This window comes from Colossoma macropomum, unplaced genomic scaffold (genome assembly GCF_904425465.1).
Source record: "Colossoma macropomum unplaced genomic scaffold, Colossoma_macropomum, whole genome shotgun sequence".
NCBI lineage: Eukaryota > Metazoa > Chordata > Actinopteri > Characiformes > Serrasalmidae > Colossoma > Colossoma macropomum.
In genome coordinates, this window is record NW_023494789.1 from 7,042,799 (window position 1) to 7,067,741 (window position 24,943).

The window sequence follows — 24,943 nt, forward strand, 5'->3', positions numbered from 1 at the left end:
ATCACGCGATGGTTACTGTTGTTTTTCGTGTGATGAGTTCTCCACATCTGACACAGCTGAAAATGTGTAATAGTATATTTTATTACAGGATGTTATTGACACACAGAAGCTTTTCAATTTATTTTTGCTTAATTATTAGAGGAGAAATACAAAAAAACGGCTTATGTTGGACGTGGTGTTCCTTTCTTGTTTTCGTACCTTTCAAAATAGTTTTCAGGAGCAACGTAGACAATGTGTTGCTGTGCCCTTAATAAAAGCTCTTTTTAGAAAATGCGAATAAGAAGATATGCTAAGTGTTTTATTTCATTATTTTTTAAAAAAGGAAGAGTAACCCCTGTATTTTAATTGGCTGAATGAATCATTTTTGCCAAGCTCATATCTGAAGGTTTTTGTTTACGAACTAATCGATTAATCTAAGTCATAATGGACCAACTAATTGATCATGAAAATAGTCGTTAGTTCTGGCCTTACTGAATTTCATACCTGGAGTTTCCCTGTCAATAAACATCATGCATTTAAGAATTAAAGAATAAGCTTAAGTGAAGAAGTGTGCTTGTGGCGGTACTCATATTGTAGTGTATGTTTTATATGCACATTTAAATGTGTGATGCAGTAAATGTATTTCCACTTGAGTGCATTTTATTACAGTTACAGTTACTGTTTTTTTCAGTTTACCTGCTTTTAACAGCAGTCGTGCTGATGTACTATATTTTATTCATGTGGAAATTATGTACTTATTTGAATCAAGCAACTTCAATGCTCTACTTTTTTCAGTGCATACAGGTGTAGTACATGCTTCAGACTGTATGTATTTGTGTGGAAGTGAAGACATAGCCTGTTTGAGACTGTAATGCTCAGCTGTTCTCCCTCCGGCCGTGGCACATCTGGCCGTGAGGAGGCCAGCTGCATGTGAACAGCCTGCTGCTGTAGAGTGTGCAGTCTAAATCAACTAGCAAAGGAGGCTGCCTTACAAAACCAACCATTAGTTTATCTTATCTTAAGGCAAAGGTGTAGTAAGGTGTAGTGGTGTTTATGGCGCGGCTTTGATCTTTATTCACTCATAAGACACCCCAGACTCATTTGTGAAGTGTTCTTAGTTGTCTGTCTGAGAGAACATATTCCACTGTAAACAGTGTTTCAGTCCACACTGGCTGTGCTTGATGCATGTTGCGTCAGTCAGAACGCACACACTTCAGTCTTGCCACATTTTTTACTTTACTTTTGATTTATTTGTTTACTCAACATAGTTAAGTCAAAATTTCTGCTAATTTGTTTTTTAGTTCTGCATTTGAGTGAGGCTAACAATTTAAACTGAGCTTACTCAAAAAAGGGCAAATGTGGGTCTTTAGTACTCAGTTTCGTCTTTTCTCTCAATTTGTTCATGGCTAATATCACCCCTGCAGGTCAGGACTTCCAATCTTTCCTACACTCTCAGAAAAAAGATACGAAACTGACACTGGCGCAGTACCCCACTTGTCACTGAGGTGTCAGTACCTCAGTACATTTAGTCAGGGAACATAACTGTACCATTGAAATTATATTTTCTAGGCTGTATTGACTCCACACACCCCGTCTCTTCTACACACTTTTTATTTGATTGTTCTGATTTAAAATATTAGATTATGAAAAGATACAAATATGTACTTTTCACCTGGAAAAAAACTTACTGAAGGTTCACAATTGGACCCTAAATCCACTGTTGTACCTTTGCAGGAACATTTACATTGTTTGTACCTTGATGAATGAAAAATGTACCTGCACAGCACCTTTATTTATAACAGTGTAGGCTGGGGCAGTGGGCACTTCTTACTGTCTGACTCTGAACCATGGAGGGCTACGTTATCACTGTAATCATGGTAAAAGTGAGGATCTTCTGATGATTGGGCTGTCAGACACTTGCCCTACTGTAGACCTGTGAAACATGTTATTTTCTGTGTCCATAAAGCGTGAAAATGTACATTTACTGGGCTAAAATAGTTCAGCTTAGATAGAGAGCACTGTCTGTGCTTAGAATTAAAATGTGCTAAGAAAAAAATAAACCTGTGCCGAATTAAATTTGCTAGAGCAATATGTTCAAAATGTTTTTGTGTTTTTTTTTTTTTATTGTGGTGCATAATGTCCAGAGTGGCACAACCGTCTTACAGCCTAATCATCAGGAGATGGAAGATCTGAAGTTAAAAATTCAAACCATAGCCCTCCATGGTCATGAGTCTGAGAGGAAGCACCTTCCTCCAAAAATCAACTTAAACTATATTGTTGGAGTTAGGAGAACTTTGACTAAACAAAAGTATCTTGTCATTTTAAGTTGGCCTAAATTTCTTACAATGTAGAGATTTGGTCAAGTCATACACTTTTACTTTCTTTAGGGTTATTAACTATATTTAAAACCATATTTTTTTTAAATGCTTAGATGTTTTTGGCGTAGTACTTGTAGTGCAGCTCCTGCACTGTACTAACGTTGTGTAGAGACCACATGATGGGACACCAACAGCGCTTGATCATGGTTTTGCCACAATAAACAGATCTATTGTTTGTTTTGTCACATCTCAAAACTACAGTATTTTAATTAGAAAAGACAAAGAAGAAAATTGAACTCATATTTCCAACTGAAGTAACAGGACAGAGTCAGGACTGGACACTTGCACTTCACTTACACAGCGCTTTCATGCCACGTCTGGTGTGAATTCAGGGTTCAGCACGTGATTAACAAGAAGCAAAGACTTTGATCACACATTGATCAGATTGTTTCACACACGCAAGCTTGAAGGCTCTGTACCCCAAATGTTTCATCAGTATTGCTGAATGAAAGAAAAATATGATGAAACTAAGTGATTTCATTTAGCACAAAGTTAAACATGCTAGTTTATTAATGTCCTGTTATGTAGTGCAATGTAATGTGTTACATTTGGCTGCTTGCACTAGGACCAATACTCATCACTCATTGTGAGCTGTGGGTTTTTATTGTAAAGGTAGAACTGCTTGCTCTGGTGGTCCTGCAGCAGGCATCTCTGCTGGATCTGAGGTGTATCGATCTTTTCTCTTACTTCACTTGCTCCAACCCCCACTGCAGGCCAGAAACAGGGTAATTAAACAAGAGGACAAGTCATACAACACAACGCCCTCTCCTTCTCTTTGTCTGTGAAGAAGGAAGTGAGGGAGGTGTGGGGGGAAGGGCACTTTCCTCCACAGCAAGTTCAAGAATAAGACACAGACATTGTAAAATAGAACTGGTTGTTTTTAGTATTTTGTGGTTCTTAAATAGTCCTGAAAAGTGATGTCTTGATGAGGTTTCTGCCTGCTGATCTCCATCTGAATTCTTTTATGTTGAGTATTGGATAGAGACGCACCTAAATCTCAGCCACTGAGAATTTTTGGGTGAAAATCAATGCAGTGTCAAAATCTAAGACTGTATAAATGACTTTATTGATAATGAAAAGGAGAAGTAGTGATTAAAAATGCTGTTTCTCCATTTACATTCCACAAAGCTGTAATAACTTTTTGCTCACCAGCTTCTTATTTGAATTTTACGTTCCACTTTAAATGGTGCAACAGTGTGACTGCCGGGGCATTCAAGGTGGAATGGAAAATTCACTGATAAGGAAATTGTGGGTAAAAGCTGATGTTTTTTCATGTACATGTCTGTTTATGCCAATACTAATACATAAAGGTTTGTAAAACATAGAAATTGGGATTACGTTTGTCTGGATGAGCGTTATAGAGAAACAACAGAAGACACACAAATCTGATCTTTTCAAATCAGACCTGAGCCACTTTCATATGTGGTCCTAGATCAGATACGTATCCGATTTGTGGACGCGCAACCTTAATGTGACGCTCAGATAGGAATTCATGTGCTTTTTTCCACTGCGTTACCATGCAGTGGCGACTGTAAGCAGTGGCGAACAGAAATTAAAGCCTGTGAATGGGTGGAAAAGCAACACCTCTCACCTTTTTCGCTCTAATAATGAAGCTGAGAGCTGATCAGAGTTAATTATCTTCTCAGCGAAGGCTTGTTCTGCTCGTTAGTTTGTTTGCTGATGATGCACGTGACGCACGTGAGTTATTCACGTGACATTACTGAGTAGGAAGTGCGCATGCGGGTCATTTCAGGACGCCGGTTTGTTCACATTAATGACAGATTTGAATCGCTTACCTAAACAAGTGTGAAACATTGTGTCAGAGAGATCGGATTTGAGCAAGAAATCGGATTTGAGCAGTGAGGCTTGTGTTTTAAACGTAGCCTATGTGCCTTCATGCAACAGAAAAAAAACTGATCACACGTTTTCAATACTGAGTTCTTTTTTTGAAAACTCTTCAGAACGCAGTTTGCATAATACTGGTTGGACCTAACAATGAACAGTTTTTTCCATGCTCGAATACATTTACATACAATGAGCACAATTTGCAGGTATCTTTACTAAACTTTCCTACTCTACTAATGCTATTCATTACTTCAGTATTCCTGCTTCTGGCTTCTGTGCGTGCGGTGGTCTATGTGTGCCTGTGTTAGAATTGTCACAGCTGTTATTTGATGTCTTGCATGTGACTAAAACCGTTCAAAACCACACGATTCTCAAACGACCTGAGTATGTGCAGTGAATTAAACGGGGTTTACTGTATCACATGGTTTCCAAATGCACTTGATATGAAACTCAAGTTAAGCTCATCCCATCAGCTGAAAATAAACTTTCTACTTCAAAACAGAAAGTAAAAATAATTAATTAATTTCCTCAAATGAATTCCTTGAATTACTGTCTTATTTTCTCACAGTAATGACTCGTGATGTTGACATAATCACATACTTTCTCAATGAGTAATAATTCATTTTTTGTGCCATTATTCTGAGTTACTAAATCAGAATATTAAGAAAATAAGCAACTATTTCAATCCAAAAGGTTACAGTTTCAACCTGAAATGAAGGATAAAAGACATTTTTTCTCTTATCTGGGGGAAGGAGCTTTCATACAAATATGTGAGCCAGACATGTGGTTATATTGCACTGGTCATATGATAATCACAAAGTTTCACGTGCTCATTTGCATGGACGTTTTTAGTAGATAACCTGCTAATTTGGCTACCACCACCAGTGCAAAGTGTCGTTTTTTCTCCTTCATCTTAAAATGTTGCTTTTACTGGGAGTGATTGTGATGAGTATAACGGTGTGTTTTGTGTGTGTGTGTGTGTGTTGCAGGGGGCACGAGTGTGGGTGAAGGAGAAAGAGCAGCTACTTCCTTCTACGGTGAACTCCTGTGGAGACGGAACACTCGTACTCACTACTGACTATGGAGAGGTAAGAGTTTCTCACTCTCTATTTTTCTTCTTCTTTCTCGCTCTCTTGTTAATCTTTCTCTCTCGCCCTCCATCTCTCCCCTCAGAGGCCGCCAGCTCCTCCTGCACAATCATACACACACCCACACACACACACATTGCCCTTTATGTGTGAATGGTTGACATATGACTGAAAGGTTGTGCTCATAATGCATTGTGGCTTAAATGCCTTCATGACAGCTGTGTATGTTTGTCTTTGTGTGTATATTGTGTGTGTGTGTGTGTGTGTGTGTGTGGGTGTGTGTGTGTTTCTGCCAACTTGCTGTCGTAGTGCTCTGAAACAAAATCATCATCTATGGAAAAGATGACCCTTTCACTTGTTTAATTTCCAGTCAAAATGGCCATTGAATACGTCAGAACAAGCAGAAAACACATTTGAGAGAAAAGCTCCAACAACTAAATATAATATCAAATCTATCAGTATTTAATTTGTCCATTCTTATCTTTTGTGCTCTCTGCTGCCTCTTTAACTCTTCCATCATTCCAGTCTTAAAGCCAGCCAGTTACAGCTGTGTCTTCCCAACAAAGGCTGTTCCCAAAGCGGTCACTGGTGTTATGTTCCTCTTCAAAGAGACACTAACACTCATACAAGCAGCCTCCCAAACCTCAGCTGGCATGTAAATTTCTTTTTTTCGTGTTTCTGTCCATCCTTCTACTGTGATCTGTATCTGTATCTGAATTTGTAATTGGGATTACTGGATTGTGAGAAGCAGAAAATGCAACCAACTTTTGAGACTGAACTTGTAGGTGTGGGAAAAAATCCCTGCTGGTTTTTTTGAAAAACCAAAAGCAAATCTTCTGAAAGGAATGAAAGCTGTAACAAAGACAAATGGTGGGTAAAATAAATATTAAAAATTTTGATGTTATTTTCAGTTGCATCTGTGAAATTTTTCTTTTAAATATGTTTTCTTTTCCCTTGATATTTATTAAAATATATGAAAGGTAGGACTGTAAGCACTGTAGTTGTTCTGATCTAAGTTACACTGTAAGATTAAGAGTATAATGGATTTGACAAGCACAGGTAAATAAAAGTACTTTGTAATAGAGTGAACATGATAGAGAGATTTGTTTTTCTAATTTTTCTTTAGACTTGCTCCCCAGTACATGCCAATAAAGTGTTATATAGATAATGCTTTAATAATAAATATATGAAGATGCTTTAGTATTAAATATATCAGGGACTGTAGTATATATTGCATGTACTGTTGTGGTATGTGACTCTCATTTCATGTACAACACTGTTTTGTTATATTCGATTGATGTTCACATTACCAAGTTGAAGTGCCGCAAATCTGATTTTTTGCCCTAATGTGACTCAGATCTGATGTTTTCAGGGCTGTGTGGACACACCATTCTGATCTTTTCAAATCCGACCTGAGCCACTTTCATATGTGGTCCTAGATTGGATACATATCCGATTCGTGGCCATGTGACCTTAATGTGAACACTCAGATCGGAATTCATGTGCTTTTTTTCACTGTGCGTGCGCCATCATTCAGCGTTACCATGGCAGCAGCATCGAACACAAGTTAAAGCCTGTAAAAGGTGGAAAGGCAACGCATCTCACACATCTTTTTCGCCTTCATCTCGCTCTAATAATGCAGATGAAGGTTAATTCTGCTCGTTGGTTTGTTTGTTGGTGATGCACGTGACACATGTGATTCATTCACGTGAGTAGGATGTGTACATGCAAGTCATTTCAGGACACCAGTTTGTTCACATTAATGATAGAGCAAAAAATCGGATTTGAGCAATGAGGTTTGTCATGTGAACGTAGCCTCGGTGATCAGATCATAGTAATACCTTACTAACGAACTGCTGTTTAGCTCTGAAAGCTGAACAGTGAAACAAATGTTGTAACTGTCTGTAAAAAGAAGCATTTAATGTCTCTTTTTGCCATGAAGATGACGAATAAGCAGCTGTGTACAGCTGTGTATTGCTGAGAGTGTAAGACCAGTTTTTCTCAGCTCTCTCATCTCCATTCAGACATATAGCTTTTGGACTTACTGGCCACCTCTTGTTGGTTCACAGGGCAGGGTAGCAAGCGGGGATGGGGGTTTGGGGTGCAGTAGCATTTACTATTCTCAAAGGGAACCTTAGACTAAATAATTTTGGGAACTGCTGCAATAGCTCGTCTTTTTGCCAACAACAATTTGTTGATAGTCATCCTTGAGCCCACATATGTCCTATATGGCAGGTGTTCCTGATAATTTGGCTAACGAGTGTAGATGTTTCTAATTAACTAACTGGTAACTTGTACTTAACATGCTCTTGTGATATGCTCTTCAAGGAGCATCAACCCCAGCACTGGCCTTGTTTTAAAGGATCCTTTATGTTGAATGTCAGGCGATGTTCAATTTTTAAGTGTCCTCTGAAAGAGGAGAACATACTTTATTTACATTTAATGATGTCATTAAAGAGCAGTAGTGTAAAAAGCCTCTTGCTTGTGCACACACTCTCAAACACACCCACACACAGACTCTCCTATACACTAGGACCTGACCAATATGAACATTTTTAGAGATATCAGCAAGCTGAATTGGACATTGGAGTGAAAAAGAATGAAGTTTGATTCAATCCTGTAACAAATCTATCCTGAAAAAGCACTCACTCACACTGTGTGATGTTTTGTAATGTATTTTTACATTAAGGTAGTAGAGTGTTTGAGCATGATAGCCTATTTAACTCGGACAGCTCAACATACTTGGGAACACTAACTGCCATTTTTTTTATGTCAGCTAACAGATAACCATGTTGGCTAGCATCGCGCTGTGTGGTGGGAGGAGCGGTAAGATCATTTGGCCCATCCAAAGACAGCGAGGCCAGTTATGCTCGCTTGGACTCCTGGTTATGGATCGCTGTGACATCACTGGGGATTGAATTCATAATCTCCCAACGCTTAGATGGCTGCTCAGGATCCCCAACTATCATACTTCCTAAACAAAAAACCCACCAGAAACTCATAAATTTAACTCTTTATTAATACTCTTAATATTACCTCTTATTATGTCTATGTCGTTAATCCTCTTCATAAAAGTTTTTTGTGTTATGTTTTTCTCATGCTAAAGACTTACAGCTTAAGGTTTCAAAAGGTTACAACTAACATAATTGGTAATTGACAACCTTGTGGTTTAACCTTGTGGTATAAAAATAGCAAAAATATTTGATGTCACTATATTGGTCGTGCTCTAACACACACTCACCCCTCCAACACACACACAGTCAGATGGGTTTAAACAGTCTAGTGATGAGCACGGTGCTGCTGGATCAGCCTCAGGCTCCACTGGCAGGGCTTTGCTAGGCTTATATTAGCAGAACTAGAGCTGGCCTGGATTCAGCTCAGAGAAAAATCACATGTATCTGTGCATGTGTGTGTGTGTGTGTGTGTGTATGTGTGTGTGTTTGAGATTGAGAGTGTGTGTAGGAGGATATAGGAACTGCAGGGTGAGAATCTCCTTAACAGCTGAATGTGTCATGTGCCATTGGATTCAGAGAGTGTGCTGTGGAGCTTTTGGCAAGTCTTTGACTGGGGCTCTGAAAACAGGTCGTCCCATGAGTTTTAGTGTGTTTGTAGGGTCCCATGGGTTTAGTGAGTTTGTAAGAAAGATGGAGCAAAAACTTTTTTGCATAAACAGAACAGAAGCATAAGATACTTGATGTTGAGCTTATATTCCATTTAACACTTTATTCGAACCCTTCTACATAACATTGACATAATCATGCCATAAACATGCCATAGCAGATGGCATATTCTGTCATATGTTGTCGTGAAATATTTTGGTTGATTATGTAACAGTGCCATGTTGCTGTATCCGGTAATCACCATGGTAGTTGCTGTACGCTTGTCACATGATCATTTTGCTGTGTAACCTGGTTAGGTATTATGATATGAAACATTATGTCATATGTCATGACAGTTAACGGTAATAGTAACATGACACTGTTATATTACTGGACATAATCATGATGGCATCTGCTATGACATGTTTATGGCATGATTATGTCACTGTTATGCAGCAGGGTTCAAGTAAAGTGTTACCAGTGTTTTTTAGGAAATTATTTAGTGCCTCATTGAATCCCAAATTCATATTTTACCATTGATTCTTAAAACGAACTGAATACACAGATGTGATTGAGGGAACTAGTTACACATTACTGCAATGTGGACAAGTCCAACAAGTGGGAGTTGGCAGGACACCTGCAGAGCAGCTTTATAAATGGCTTCCAATAGTCAGGGCAGGCAGAGGTCAGCACACAGGCAGGTAGGTATAGGGATAATCTGTGATCAATAACTAAGAAACAGAGCTAACTAGGCCTGTCATAACCTTTAAATTTTAGTTGATGATTAATTGTCATTTAAATAATAAATAATGATAAATAAAAAATAATAATGACTAGCAAGGTAACCTTCACAGAACTGCCTTACATTCCTCCCTCTTATAAATTAAGAGTAACCCAAACGATTTGCATTCTTTTCCATGTATTTAGATTGGATAAAAAGCCATATGGTATAATAAAAGTCATGGAATATAAGAGGTTAATTGTTATTTGTTTTTATTTACGGCAGCTATTATGGTACAAGCTAATAATGGTTAAATTGGTTGATTTGGCTAAACTTTTTCTAGGTTATTTTACTTGCTAAAATCATCTATTATTTTTACCAAAAACGAAAGCACATATTTAATATTTTCTGATTCATTATAACCAATTGAAGCAAAAATAAACGTAGTCAATTTGTTTCATACTATCATATGCCAGTTCTTGTTTGGCCATTTTTTCTGACAGGTTAAGTAGAGGTAGAATATTCTCTGACTCTCAGTCAGGCAGAGCAGAGTGATTCACGGTCAGGTGCTGTGCACTGTACCATGAGCCTGTGTAGCCTGGCTGTGTTACAGTATCATTCATGCTCTGTTTCATTTGACTGGATGCTGCAGTGAAACTCAGGTCATAGTGTGGCACAGTGGACACAGAGCACACAGTTTGTTCTTTTGGTTAACGTTGAGTCACTTAATGCAAAAGCGACTGTGTATATACATCTGCAGTTTAAAACTGGTAAGCATTGGTCATATCTTGAAAGCATGAAATATAGCTTTCAGGATACAGAATAGGTTAAAGAATGTCCCATTGCAAATCTAACAGAAGTGAGTAAAGACCATTGGGACCGTTGTACACTGCCCACAAAAATAATGATATATCAGTAGAACTATTGAAAAATAAGAAAATTAGGAGGTATTTAACGTAAACCAAAACCGCCCAGAATTTGAGGTAGCTCTGTCCCTAATGTTGCAATATTTATACTATTTATGGTTGTGAGTTTCTGCTGTTTATTTGAGTTGAAGTATGACAGTTGAGAATTGATAATCATGTTTGTCAGTAAAGCACAATTAATAATTCTTTTGAAGTAGAGAATCAGACACAAACAAATTCAGTCAGCTTAGTCAACAAATTCTGGCGAATATAAACACTGCATGTGACTGTATGTGGGTTATTTCTTTAACTAATCCTGAGGACTTACATTTTTAGTCCCTCATCCTTATACCTACATAAATATTAGTTTCATGGTAGTTATTGATTAGTTTATGGTATGCACCAAATAATAAGACGTAAGAGTAAATTAAACTCTAGGCTCATTATTCAATTGACTTTGTAAAATAATGATTTACATGCCTCTCAGACAATCACAACCACCTCTAAGCTCTACTTCCTCCATGAAGCAAAGTAAAACTCAAAACAAACCTGCAGTGAGAACAGCGGTGGCAGTAAATTAGTCAGAATCTTGAATTTTGAGGCAGTGTCCCTGAGGAACGTAATTCAGACACACACTGTGCTGAACGGGCAGAATGGTGGTGTTTTTTTTTTTTTATTTCGGAAGAAAAAGTTTTGGATTAAACTAGAAAGCCGCCATCATAGCTCAATGTTAAAACAATTAGCAAGCAGCTCTAAGGTAAAGTAAACCTCATCTGGGTTACTCTAGGTTGCTAACACACATTTTGATATGATGTGTAGTGATAAATAACACTACAGAACAGTGTGAAGATTAGTTATCTTAGCGTGCTGACAGTAGGCTTGAAGAATTTGTCAGATTCAGCAGGACTGTACAGTGCTCACATGTAAGATTAAAGCATTCCATGCAAATATATTATTTGTGTCATCATTTGTATTGTTGAAGATCTTGTCCTCTGCCACTTGTATTGCACTACACATTAGCTCTAGTTACCTTATCTGCAGCTTCCATCACTAAAACACCTCCTCCTTAGTAGACATGAAAATCTGCTACTTTTATGTGAAGTTGACACCAGATTGCCCTGGTTTAATTAATGTAAACATGATTTCCAGAATCTTTGTTTTGCTCTATACTGGCCTACATGTATATTTTGCCTCAAACATGCATGTTTACACTCAAAATGTTCAGTACTGAATCTTTAATGTTTTAAAAAAGGTACTAATTATTCCTTTTTGTTACTAAAATGTTTAGATTGCTAGCAGAAGTGTTACAGATGCTACCAGGTAGCTTGAGCTGGAAGTTTGACAGACATAGCAACAGTAACTAAGAGATAGACTTTGCAAACGGTCAATTCGACCTTAAGAAATGAACTTTTGTGGGTGCATTTACGTTGTTTTAAAGTTGCACCTACAATTTTATTTGTTAAAATTGAAAGAAGTAGCATTACTGAGCAATGAGAAAACAAAAACATGCAAAAATATTTAGTGTGTGTGCTGCTGTGAGTCGCCCTGTGAAGCCTGAAACAATAGTTTAAAACTCAGAGGTGTCGGGTCGGATTTTGAAGGAGTTTTTTCGGATCGCATCATACGTCTTTATGTATTAACGTCTCACACACACAGACTCAAAAAGAAGGTTTGGCTTGATGTTTGGGTCACAAACGCAAAATCAACATTATACTGATAAGTTTTGAGTTGAATAGTCTTTCAGCACGCTTGCAGTGATCACATTACAAAATGTTCTTATCCACATTGTGTGCAATTACACATTTCAACCAGAGAGGTCTCAAAATCCCCAAAACTTACATGGTGCAGCTTTAATTTATCTGCCTTGAGATTTGAAAAGCACTATGAAGCATTCTTTAAACTTCATTGATGCTGTACAGCTTTCTCAGTCAATTTAGGATAATCTACAACTCTGTTCAACTTTCTAGACACATGTACAACCAATTTCACAAAGAGTTCTTTCGCATATTGCGTACAGTTGTACATTTCCACTAGAGAGGTTCCCAAATCCCCAAAACTAAAACTGAAGTCTAAACCAACAGGCCCATGAATAATAAGCCTATAGATTAAAGGACTACTCTGCACCCCCGATGAATGCTGTATGCCTAGCAAATCAAGCTGTGGTCATGGTGGATTGAAGTCCAGCACAGGTTGATGACTTCTCTGCTGTAGTACACCAGGTTGAGTTGAATCAGGTGTGTTAGGGCAGGGAAATCACCAAACTGGACTCCAGGACCACAGCTGGACACCCCTGCTGCTATATCTTTGTGTTTATGCAAAGGGGAGTATAAATAAAAGGCAACCCTGCTTCAGAGTGCTGAATTTTTCATGCTGGTAAAAAGACACAATACAACACAGAGCAACAGAGGGATGGATCTAAACTGACATCACTTGCTGTATGCTGGTGTCTCTCTCTCATGCTTTCTCTCTCTCTTTCTTGTCAGTGCTGTGAATTATTCAGTTAGCAGTGTGTGTGGGAGTGTATGACCCACTTCCAGCTGTGGTTCTGGTCAGGTTATTGGAGCAGTGTGTGTATGTGTTTGTGTGTGTGCATGCAATTTAAAAGGCATCACTTGGGGAAAAAAAAAAAAATTACACAGTTTGCCCTCAAATGTAGTCAGTCAGCCAAGAAATGTGTGGTGTGCCAAGTCTGCTTCTTTAGATTTGCCTACTTCTGGAGCTACGAGGCTAATGTAGCTAACAAGTACTAGAAGTTTATACTGCACTAATTAGCACTGCGCAAACTGCATGCCTAAATTTCACACTGCATCAAGTTCTTAAGTAACCTCAAACAGGCCTGCTGATGTGATCAAAAGAAGTTCAGGCTTGCAGCTTTAGGCGGGCCTCAGAGAGTTGTGCCTGCTCAGTTTGGTTGCCAGGCCCACCCAAAAACTTGCTGCCATATTTCACATGAAAACAAAACAGTTCTTTTTATGGCAAAAAATATTACAGTTTTCTTGTCATTCTAGCCAAAAGCCAATAGCAGCAGAGGTAGTAATTCTGAATTAAATGTGTGATAACGCAGAGAACAGTTCTCTAAACTCTTTCAAAACATTGCGCACAAGAGTTCAAATAGAATCAGAATGTTTGTGATTGTCCCACTTGTTTAGACCATTGCTAGTATTCAATAATAATAATAATAGTATGTGTGTAACACTACGGAGTAGAAAAACAGTTTTAAAAGTTGAAAAACAAATTATAACAAATGACAAAAAGCACTTACATTAGCACAAAAGACAAGCAGTGCTTTTACAAAAACAGCTTTGTGTGAACACAACCCACCTTCTGGAACAGACACAAAGTAGTGAAACAGCTAACACTGAAGAAGGCCACATAAATAAATGTTTAGGCAGAATAGAATAAAATAGCTTGAAACCTCTACTAAATTTTGATTGAAAATTTTAATCAAAACCTCTACATGACTGTGATCGGACATCCATGTCCCCACATGATTATTTGTGACTGAGTGGATGGAATCCTCCCACACCCAAGACTGAAGAAGCAAACTCTGGACACCAAACATGTCTCGGGGGTAGGACTACATTTGCAATAAAGGGAAGATTCTGTAAACCTAAATTTTCATTATACTATAACTTAATGATATCATCCAGCTTAGTACCTGTGCTTGTCACTGCTCTTACCTGTGGATATGAAAGATTTTGCTTCAGAAGGTATATAAGCATGAAGCATTGTGCATTATTGATCTTGTGTCATTGTGTTAGCACTCTCAAGATGTGTTTTTAGATACAGAGTGAATTTTCCTCTTTAACAGAGCACAACTGGTTGCAAGTCTTTTCTGTTAAATCATGTAATGTTCTTAGTCACAAAATCCAGTATTAGTAATATTCAGGCCTTGTGTCATTCACATTTTAACTGGGATAAATGTATACACATTTGCCATGAAAGTGAAAGGCCAACATTTCCTTCATTTCTAAATCACGACTAGCGGAGACTGATAACTGAACTGTAAAAACAAAAGTGCTACTCGCTAAGCTAACATTAAGTTACAAACCCAGACTACAGACCCAAACACCATGAAACAGGATTGTTTTGGCCTTTCTGTCCCTTCAATGGCAGTTGCATGACTTCACTTCCTCAAATTTGAATCATCATCTAAATTTGTGCTTTAGTTAGACAGAATCTATCATGTTCTGTGGTGAGCAGAGCTGTTATTATGCTGGCTAAGCTAATGTTAACCAGCTCCTCTCTCCCAGTTAGCAGCACTGTTTAACATACATTAGTTACATCATGGTAATGCCATGTACCACAGTAATATTTGGAGAGGGTTTGAATGTATTAAAAAAGGGGGAAACTGCTCAACCCTATTGTAGCATCAGTCTTACCAGGATTTCAACTCATGCTTAACCCCTTCCGGTTTCATTACTGTTAAAATCTTGTGTATATAGCTATTTGTTAGGCCTGTCGCAATTATTACATAATCGCTTAATCACAGAAGATTATAAATATTTGAGATTATCGCAGTTATTTAAGATGACTGGAATCATTTTTCACAGTCATTAGAGATTCAATCATATTATGTCGCAACAAGCAAAATGTTAAATAGGCAAGTAAATGTAAAAATGTAATACTTTTAGCATGTATGCTAGAATAAAAATTGTAGATGCTTGACTACACATAATTCTGTGTTACTAGACATTTGTTTGAGTGTGTGCATGCATACAACAGTGTAGTATATCATTTAATTAGTATTGTTAGCTACCAAGTAAACACAGTTAGGAAGCAAGATGGCTATTAGACCAGCTAATTTGGCCACTTTAGACTTTTAATAGTTGCATACAATGAACAAAAAACACAATTCAGTCACTGATCGCAGTTATTTATACACCAGTTAATCGTCAGCTAAAATGTCATGATGGTGACAGCCCCAGGATGTGTGAAAGGGGCCAAATAAGCAGCCATTATCTAACCTCAGGTATTGTGGAGTACCCTGGAGCACAGTTCTGCCAACAGACTGACTGAGCTTTCTGCAGCCAATCAGATTCCTTTTCACTAGATGTCATTGTGAAAGTCATGGTGACTGTGATCCAGACTAGGGTTTAGATTTAGCCCTGCTTTACCCACAAATATACCCCTCCCCCTGCTTTACTTCCAGCTACCAGCAACCCCCCGCCTACAGTAGCCTCTCACCGGAGACGGGAGGAAACGGTTGCTATGGAAACGGTCCGAATGGGTGACGACACTTCGTCTCACTAAATACGCTGATGGATCAGTAATGACTTACACATCTTACAATATATACAAGTATGCAGCTCTATAGATACTTAGAGCATATATATATAAAAGTTGTGTCTGGTGATAGTGATGCATGTATTTCTGTGGATATGCATGAGAGTGAGAAAGAGAGGGAAAGAGAGAGTGAGAGAGAGAGAGCCCTCAGGAGTATAGGTCAAAAACTATTTTCTCCCCTTGCCATTCACGCGAAGGGAAGCCTTCTGCCTCACTGAGTGAGTGTGTGTGTGTGTGTGTGTGTGTGCGTGTGTGTGTGTGTGTGTGTAAAAGCACTGATTTGGCGAGGGCTGAATATAGAGTCTGAAGCGCAAATATAGAATTATGTGACCTAAATCTGAGCAGAACTGAACACTACACATTCTCACGCAACAAGCCGAATACCAGAGGCACATTGTGCATTTTAGAAATGTACTTTTTTAATTAATTTTTGTCCCCTGGGTTTGTTTTTCAGGAGCAGTTTTGACTTCTAAGAGGCTGTTCTAATCCTGTACAGTGGTATGCAAAAGTTTGAAAACACCTATTTTCAAATGACATTTTGTTGATTTTCTAAGAGAAAATAGGTTATCACACACTCTACAGAGAACAAACATAAATATGATATTTTTCTGCAAATGGTAGTGTATAATTCCTATTTATTTGCTGGGTTTAACATGTTGGAAACTTTTACATAGGCCACATTTTGTTTTATTACGTTAAACTCAAAACTAAGCAAACTAAGCAAATAAACAGTACTTGTGTTTTAACCCATTAACCCTCCTATTTCCTAAGAATAGCTCCATTAGTTTGCATTAAAGTCCCTGTAGTTACTGAATAATAATAGAAAAATATGAAGACATTATAGTGTGCAGAAGTGTGTTCTCTGTAGAGGATGTGTTATTTTCATTTATAAAATCAACAAAATATAATTTGTCTGGGAGTGTTTAAATTTTAGCATCTGACTGTATGGAAGAGTGCATAGTAGGGCTGCATGATCTGGACATAAAAAGCGATGTTTGATAAAGCTGTTGGATGTCATGATGATATAAGAAGCGATAACTGTTTTTAAAGTAATGTGCCTTTGACTGAATGTGATGCAGGTACACCTTTTTTTCTTTAGTTTCTTTATTTAAACAGAAATCTAACTTTATTCTCTTTTAATACCAAAAAATACAACATTATTAAAGCACCATTCACTATTGTGCAAAATAAAAATAATGAGATACTAATAACTACCTACCTCCGATCTGCAGCTGCCCTTTTTGTACACTGTAAGGCTGACTAAAGTCACAGTGTCACTGATGTGAAACATCAGTGTGAAACATTACGAAGCATCAGAAACTATTTTTTCTAGGTCTATATTGAAAATAAAAAGATACTTGGCAAACATAAATAAATGTATATATTTTTATTCTCAAAATGAATACAAAAATGAATATATATTTTATTCATTAAAAAGCTCCTTGTTGTTGTGACAGTAGCTTTTTTGGGCCACACATTTTACCAAACAGTCTGTACATTTTACACACAACACTGTGAGTGAGAATAGACATCATTATTTTCTTCAGTGGAGTAGATGGGAAGCAGAAGCGTTGTCAAGTGTTGTCAAGCTAACTAATCAATATCAAGATTCGTTGGTGACTGTTTTTCCATTGTCAGTGTGATCGATTTAATCGATTCATTGTTTCAGGCTTTGTTTTTAGTGTTTCTCCACTGAGGCTGCAACAGATTCAAAAGTGAGTTCAGAGGTTTACAGCTGTCAATCGCATCAGCATCTCTGAATATCCTGTGATCTAATCTGTCGGCCAACAGAGGCACTATAATAATAATTCCTGTGTGATGTGTACAGATAGTGTAATACAGGGTATGTCAGATGTTTTTTTAATAGGGCAGGAGCTACAGGGGGGCGGCTTAAATTAAATTTCAGAGCTATTTTTTAAACTTTCAAGCCTTTAATTTTCTGGCGCTGAACATCTCTCTCTCTCTCTCTCTCTCTCTCTCTCCCTCTCCTGACTCTGTCTCTCCTCTCCTAAGCTGCTCCATCTGTTCTCACGCTTCATGTGTGAGCCGCTTCTAAATCCGTGCTTCATTATACGCTGGGCTGTGGAAATTTCCCCTGAAATGTCTCTTCATGTCAGTACATCAGATGGATTCAGGATATGCTTCACTCTTCTTTTGAGCACAAGCTCTCTCTCCTCTCAGCACTCTTTTCTTCGCACCCTTTCTTTCCTGCCTATCTCTCCCTCTCTCTCTCTCTGATTTTGAAGCTTTACAGTTTTTTCTGTAACAGTAAATATAGAAATATAGGTCAGTAATGCCTACAGCCCCATCCCTCTCTCTCTCTCTCTCTCTCTCTCTCTCTCTCTCTCTCTCTCTCTCTCTCTCTGTCTCTGTGTGTGTGAATAAAACATTACAACTCAGCTACAGTATATGGCCAAAATTTTGCAGACAAGCCTCCTAATTATTGAGTTCAGGTGTTTGAGCCACACCCATTGCTAACAGGTGTATAAAATCAAGCACAGCGTTGAGACCTGGTCTTTGGCAGGAGGCGTGACAGAGGGAGTAGAGTGATTAGTTACAGTATAATAGCCGACTTTTAGATGATCATCTTAAGTGAAATGCTTCAAATAAAAATAGCTCATTTTAAAAATATTGAAATGTTATGGGCCGATACTCAACTTTCTAGTATCATATCGGAAAAGAAAAAGTGGTATCATGCCATCTCTATCTACTTTACAAGTAAAAGCATCTGCTAATTATACAAATGTCAGGATGACATTTCTTAAATGTTTAAATGTTTTTAAATGTTTACACGTCTGTTTTGCTTCAGTAAAAATAATTGAGATGAACAAAGTGTAAAGTTCATTAGATAAAACATTTTTTTCTTTTAGAGGAATAATAAACCTAAACACCTTGCCTTTGCTTGAAATTTGATTTTAAAAAAAATACTTTGACACTGTTTTGGTTGAAAAGTACTTGTATCACCCAAAAAGTTTGACTACTGACATTATAAGAAGGGGATAAAGTGTGTGGGCTATGACATTATTTTCAATAAGTTAAATTGCCACTGTTACAGATCATCACAGCTGATGATTTACAGTAGCAAAACTATGTGTCTAGGGTACATATAGAAACTTAAACAGGAATGGTAAGTTCATAGGAGAAGGAAATAACTTTCTTAATTTTAATGTACATTAATGTAGAGAGGTCTTGATCCAAATTATTTTTGGAGCATTTCTGTTTGTTTATTCATCATGAAATATTCATACAATGCTGTTCGTGAATGGTGTGAAAAAAATAAAGGGTTAAAAAATAAAATGTTGTGTGGTCATGCGTGAGGCATTGTAGGTGAGGAGAGCAGTCCTGAACTGGGTTGTAATGAGCTCTGGGTGTGGGAGGAGGCCTTGCTAATCTACGTAAGTGGAACAGCTCCAATATCAGTGAAAGACTTCAATTACAGGCTTCAGATAAAGCAAGCAGTTCAATCACTGAGTTCTCCAGTTATCAGAGAGCCGGAGTGCGTCCAATTTCTCCGTTAACAGAAGCAGAGACAGAGTGGGGGATGCGGAGGAGAGAGGCATTAGAGAGAGGAAGAGAGATGGAGAGGTCATGGTATAAGAATGGAGAGAGAAGAAAGCAGAGAGAAAGCAATTTAAGCTTTTCTGAAGGGGGAGGTAAAAGCAAAGTGTGGGAAAAGATTTGGAGCCAAAGTAAAAACAGCTGGGAGCAAAGTAACACACTATGTTGTACACCACAATGTACAGTCATATGAAAAAGTTTGCCATAATGCCATAACTTTTGTGCAGGCAAATATATCAGCAGAATTCAGCAAATAAGCATTAATTGTGCATTAAAATACACTGAAATGTAGCCTCTGCATAGAAAGTCAACAAACCGGAATGCATAGGACTGTAGATTGTTTAGTTCAGTTAATATTTTAGTAAAGCAAACCACTCAAAGATATTTGTTACCATTTTACCATAAGGGATGTTGTTAGGCATAACACACAGTCATTTCAAAGTCAAAATCATTGTAATGCACAATCTTGAGTAGCTTATTGTTCTTAGCTTATTTTAAATAAAAGCAATAATGATAATAAGTACTAAGCAATGTAGTTCATTAACAGTAATCTCTGGTTACATTACAGTGCTTGTTAGCGGAATTAACTCTTTTTTTTATACTGTATCATTCTTGCTATAAAGTCATCTGCGACAAGTAACTTATATATTTGCAGCATTTTTATCATCTTTGTATATTTTTTTCTAGCTGTCATTGCCATCCTTTTTTCCATATCTATATATCCGTCTTTTATCTCTCTAGGGTTCTTCACCATATAGTTACGTTTTTTTATCTGATGTGTATAAGTTTAAACTTCAAAAACTATTGGGTTTTTGATTGGCTGTTTCATGAAACTTGTTCCACACAGGTGAGACGCTTACAGCTGTTGCGGCTGAGTTGCAAATGAGTTGCAGGATGCTTTACATTATGCAACTCAAATGTAATTTAATTTCAAGCAACTAAAGTTGAATGAAAGTTTCACCATAGAAAGCCAGCCTGACTTGCACTGTAGTACACATTACATATAACTGTATATATATAATTACATATACCATTGGCTTCTTGCCTTCAGAACTACAGAGTATAAAAAAAAAACAACTCAATTCTTGCTTGTCTGGTCTGCCTCTTTCTATTCTCACTCCCTCACACTCACGCTCTCTTTACTTCTCGCTCTTTGAAGACTCCCTAAGGCTAAGACAGCTATGCTTTACTGAGAAAACTTTTTATTAGTGAGGAAAAAATGCTGTTCACGCTCAGCCGCACACACACACACACACACACACACACACACACATTCAAACACACTTAGTCACGCACAAAAACACATTAAAAATGCATCACGTTTGGAGGATTTTTAGGGGTTCAGTAGTGTTCATAATGTGAAACTCTTTTCATGCACTGTTCAAAAGCCTTTATAGTCACAATAACTGAAACCTGTTTAAACTGCATTCACCCATATTCAGTGAATATATACATATACACACACCCAGAGTGATATCAGTGTGAGATTAGCTACCCTGACATGAGCAGAACAGTTATTAGTGCATTATTAATATGTGGTTAAGATTACAGTGTATGGCCCCTCACGGTCTACATTAAAGTAATGTTGGTTTGATTGCAAAGAGTTCTAATTGTGCAGTAAAGGTGAGCACTAAGCACTTTATTATGTAGGTTGCCTGCTTTGTACAGTTTTCCTGTTCAGAAACACCTGTGGATGTTTTTGTCCATCCTTCCACTGTGAGAAGACAACTCAGTGCTATGAGTCTGAAAGCATGTGTAGCTGTCAAGAAGCTATTTTTAAAATATTAAAGGAAAATTTGCAAATCAAACAAGGCACGTGCTGGTGTTCTCAGAAAACTGGACTGACCACCCAGGAGTCCAGACTGCAACATCATTGAATGTGTTTGGGAATATTTGGTTCGCGAGAAGCAGAAAACGCAACCAACTTCTAAGACTGAACTTTGGCAAAGAGTGGACACTCAAAATATATGTGTCTCTGCTTTTTTTCCTGGATGCTCTCTCTCTGTCTCTCTCTTCTCAATGAGTTTTTCTCTTTGAGTAACATTTCTCAGAACAGATTGTGCTTACATCTGTCATTTTGGAGAAGACTCATGCACACACACACACACACACACACACACACACACATCCTAGGCTTTGCCTGTGATCTCATGTACAGTATCCTTGTTGTCAGGCCTGTATGATTACAGCAATGCCATAAATTGGCTAAGGAAACTCTAAACTGCAGGAACTGTTTACAGAGTAAATCTTAGGGATTTATTAACACTACTGAGTTCTACAAACTCTAGGTATTTAATCTCAGCCTTCAATTTAACACTTGAATGTGTTGTTAACAATAAATATTGTTTTATTCCTATCACTGCATGTCTCTCTATGACTGTCTGTCTATCTTCCTGTCTGTGTGTATGTGTGAGATAGAGTTGAGTTCACAGTTTAAAGCACTGCAAATGAGCTGATGTGTCTGAAAAGAGAGAGCACATAAATTCACCAGTCTTAATGCGCACACATACACATTAACGGCTGTATTGATTTCCAATATGTCAGTCTCTATAGTCTCACTCTGTTGATGAACAGTAATCCATTCCTCTAGACTCGCCCCTCCCTGGTTACCATGGATGTGGATGGCATGATGACAGATGAAGTAGAATGTTGGATATATGTCTGCATCTTTATGTCAGAAGGCTGGATATGGATATGACGTTTAAGTTTGTAGTGTGGCAGAGACACTGGGGGTTCTTGAACATCAGAGCTCCTAATCCACACACTGTTTTATTTGTGGAAAACAGGTAACATACAAATCAATTCTATGTACACACTAAAGCTTAACTGCGCCTGAAATTTTGTTTGCACCTGAATACAGCCCAACTAAATTTGTCCAAGCCTCACCCAACCTAGTCTGTCTAGGATGTCTAAACTGACATCACCTTTTTAGTCAGAACCTGGCCCAAGAGTGACCAAATTTTCAAAACATAATATTCATAAAATCAAATTTTGAGCCTGAAACTGACCCAGTCCCAACCAAATTTTGTCCAAACCCAACCACACTTGAACCACATAATTAAGTTCTGAGTCCAGTCCCAACCCAGGCCTGACCAAATTTTGTCCATACCCAACCTGACCCGAAGCACATAATCAGCTTTTGAGTCAGAGCCCTACTCAAGCCTGACCACATTTGTCCAAACCCAACCTGACCCACATTACACAACCAATTATTGACCCTAACCTGACCAAATGTAGCAAAATTTGTCTGAACCCGAGCCAAATTGAACCCTGTCAGCTGCGAGTGTGAAACTGAACTGAGCCCTGCAACACATGTGGGTGACTCCAGCATGTAACCTTGGGGCCGAGGCAGGTTGTAAGTGCGAAGTGACTTTTTTAAGGGCGTTCTGATACCCATTGTCATAGCAGGCAGGGGTCAACACACAGGCAGGCAGGCAGGAAAAAATGCATAGTCAGAAATAACAAAGAGACTAGCAGGGGTCAAAACCAGAGAAAACCAAACACAATAAACAGCTCAGAACCCAAGTGACAAATACAGAAAGCAACACAGAGACTCAGCAAACCCATGGTGGAACCAAAGCGGTATATGTAACAGTCTTATTGAGATTAACATAGGTTGCAGGTGTGTGGGAGAGAAGGAGAATGGGCAGATTTGAAAAACTAAAGCAAGGGGATAATGCACCGTACAATCTGTTAAAAATGGGAGACGGGCTAAGAGAACCTGAACATGAAATCTGACCCTCACCTGAGACTAAAACATAATTGTGAAATCATTGCCATCTGAAGTGGACTGAATTCAACAACAAATATTTCGAGCTCTAAAACACACACAGACGTGCCAGTGCATTTAAAGATGACAGCTTGGTGGACATAAAACCTTTACAGTTTTCCCCTTAACCCACATGAAGTTAGCCAGCCAACACATTTTAGTTTTGCTTTGGAGCTTTGAGGCTCATGTAGCTAACAAGTAATGAAGACTTATAGCCACCAAATAGCTTTGTGCAAACAACATACCTAAATCATCACACACTTCCTTCTAACTGTGTCCAGATGTAAAGTAATCTCAGACTTAAGAGTGTGGTTTCTGAAACTATATGGAAATAGAGTTTAACTATAAAAATGAACAAAATCAGGCTTAAATATGGCTGTTTTAGCTATACAACATATTTTCAACAGTTTTCTTTTCTTGGACTAAACTAGGCCAAGTGTAATCCTTTGTTTTGAATAGTGTTATGCTTTTGTTGGGAAGTGCCATCTGGGGACAAAAGGAAGGCGCAGCAGTAGTGTGAGCAACAGCTGAAGCACAGGAGAGCTTCCTCTGCTAAACCAAAATGTAGCTATTGCATTATTCAGCCTCAGGCATTCCCTTTAAGCACTGCTGTGCAGGAATGCTGTCCCCTGCAGAGCTCTGTTGACATACATCTGTGTGTGTGTGTGTGTGTGTGTGTGTGTGTGTGTGTGTGTGTGTGACTGTAATTCAACAAGCCATTTTTTCAAGCTAAACATTTTATGCTATTGCAGGGTATCCAAATCTGACTGTCTCACAAGTCTGACTATGCAGTATGCTGAGGTAGAGCTGTGCAGAATGGCAAACAGAATGTCACATTTTTCATTCTCAGTAATTTTTAATATTGATTTTCTTATGCTCAGTTTTAAGTCTGAACAGAATTTGGGAGAAAACACCTTTATTCTGATGAAATTACCAATAGCACCAATCCAGTACCCACTACTGGTATTAGGCCAATATCAGTGGAATACGACTCAGGATTGGATTGGATATTTGGAGAAAAAAGGAACTAGTGCAGTCCTCAGTAATTTGGGCATGATAGCCTATTTTTTAGATACTCAATTAAAAGTATTTAGTGTTTTTAAAGAAAAATATCAAATTGTTATTGGCCTTCACTAAAGTTTTTAGCATCTGTATTGTATCGGAATAAATGGTACCAGAATCAGAATTAGATTTATTGGCCAAGTATTTCGACACAAGGAATTTGGTTCCAGCCATTGGTGTCTCTCTAGTATTATATGCAATGTACATATAAATTACAGACAATACCCAGTATACACCATACACAGTATACACTGCATACATGTAATAAGCAGATATATAAGTACATTAATATACAATGTACATATTATTTACAGACAAAAAATACACAACATACAAGCAACATAAGATTATATAGGGACAAGCGGTATACATAAGTGTGTGTGGTAGTGCAAACAACAGTGGTGTACAACATGTATGGGAACTAAATTGTGGTGTATAGTGGTATAGATGTAAAGCAGGGTGTAATAACTAGCTAGAGAAAGCAGGAGTAGCAGTGGCCTAGCAGATGATATTACTGGTCAGCTCTTTATGAGGGTGATGACCTGAGAAAAGAAACTGCTGCTGCGTCTGGTAGTCTTAGCAGACAGGGTTCTTTAGTGTCTACCGGAAGGGAGGATTTGATAAAGGTTGTTTCCAGGGTGTGAGGAGTCTGTAATGATTTTCCCTGCCCGTTTCCTGGTTCCTGAAGAGTACAAGTTCTGATGATGATTTTTTCAGCTGTCTTTACTGTTCTTTGCAGTCTGTTCCTGTCCT

At 38.0% G+C, this 24,943-nt stretch overlaps 1 protein-coding gene across 1 annotated transcript in view; it reads left to right on the forward strand.

The window, feature by feature from the left end:
• Positions 1 to 24,943, forward strand: part of myo10l1 (myosin X, like 1) — a 109,829-nt gene that overhangs the window by 34,687 nt on the left and 50,199 nt on the right. The window contains exon 2 of the mRNA XM_036569921.1: positions 5,192 to 5,290. Coding sequence (XP_036425814.1) covers positions 5,192 to 5,290 — 99 coding nt within the window. The remainder of the gene's footprint in view (positions 1 to 5,191; positions 5,291 to 24,943) is intronic.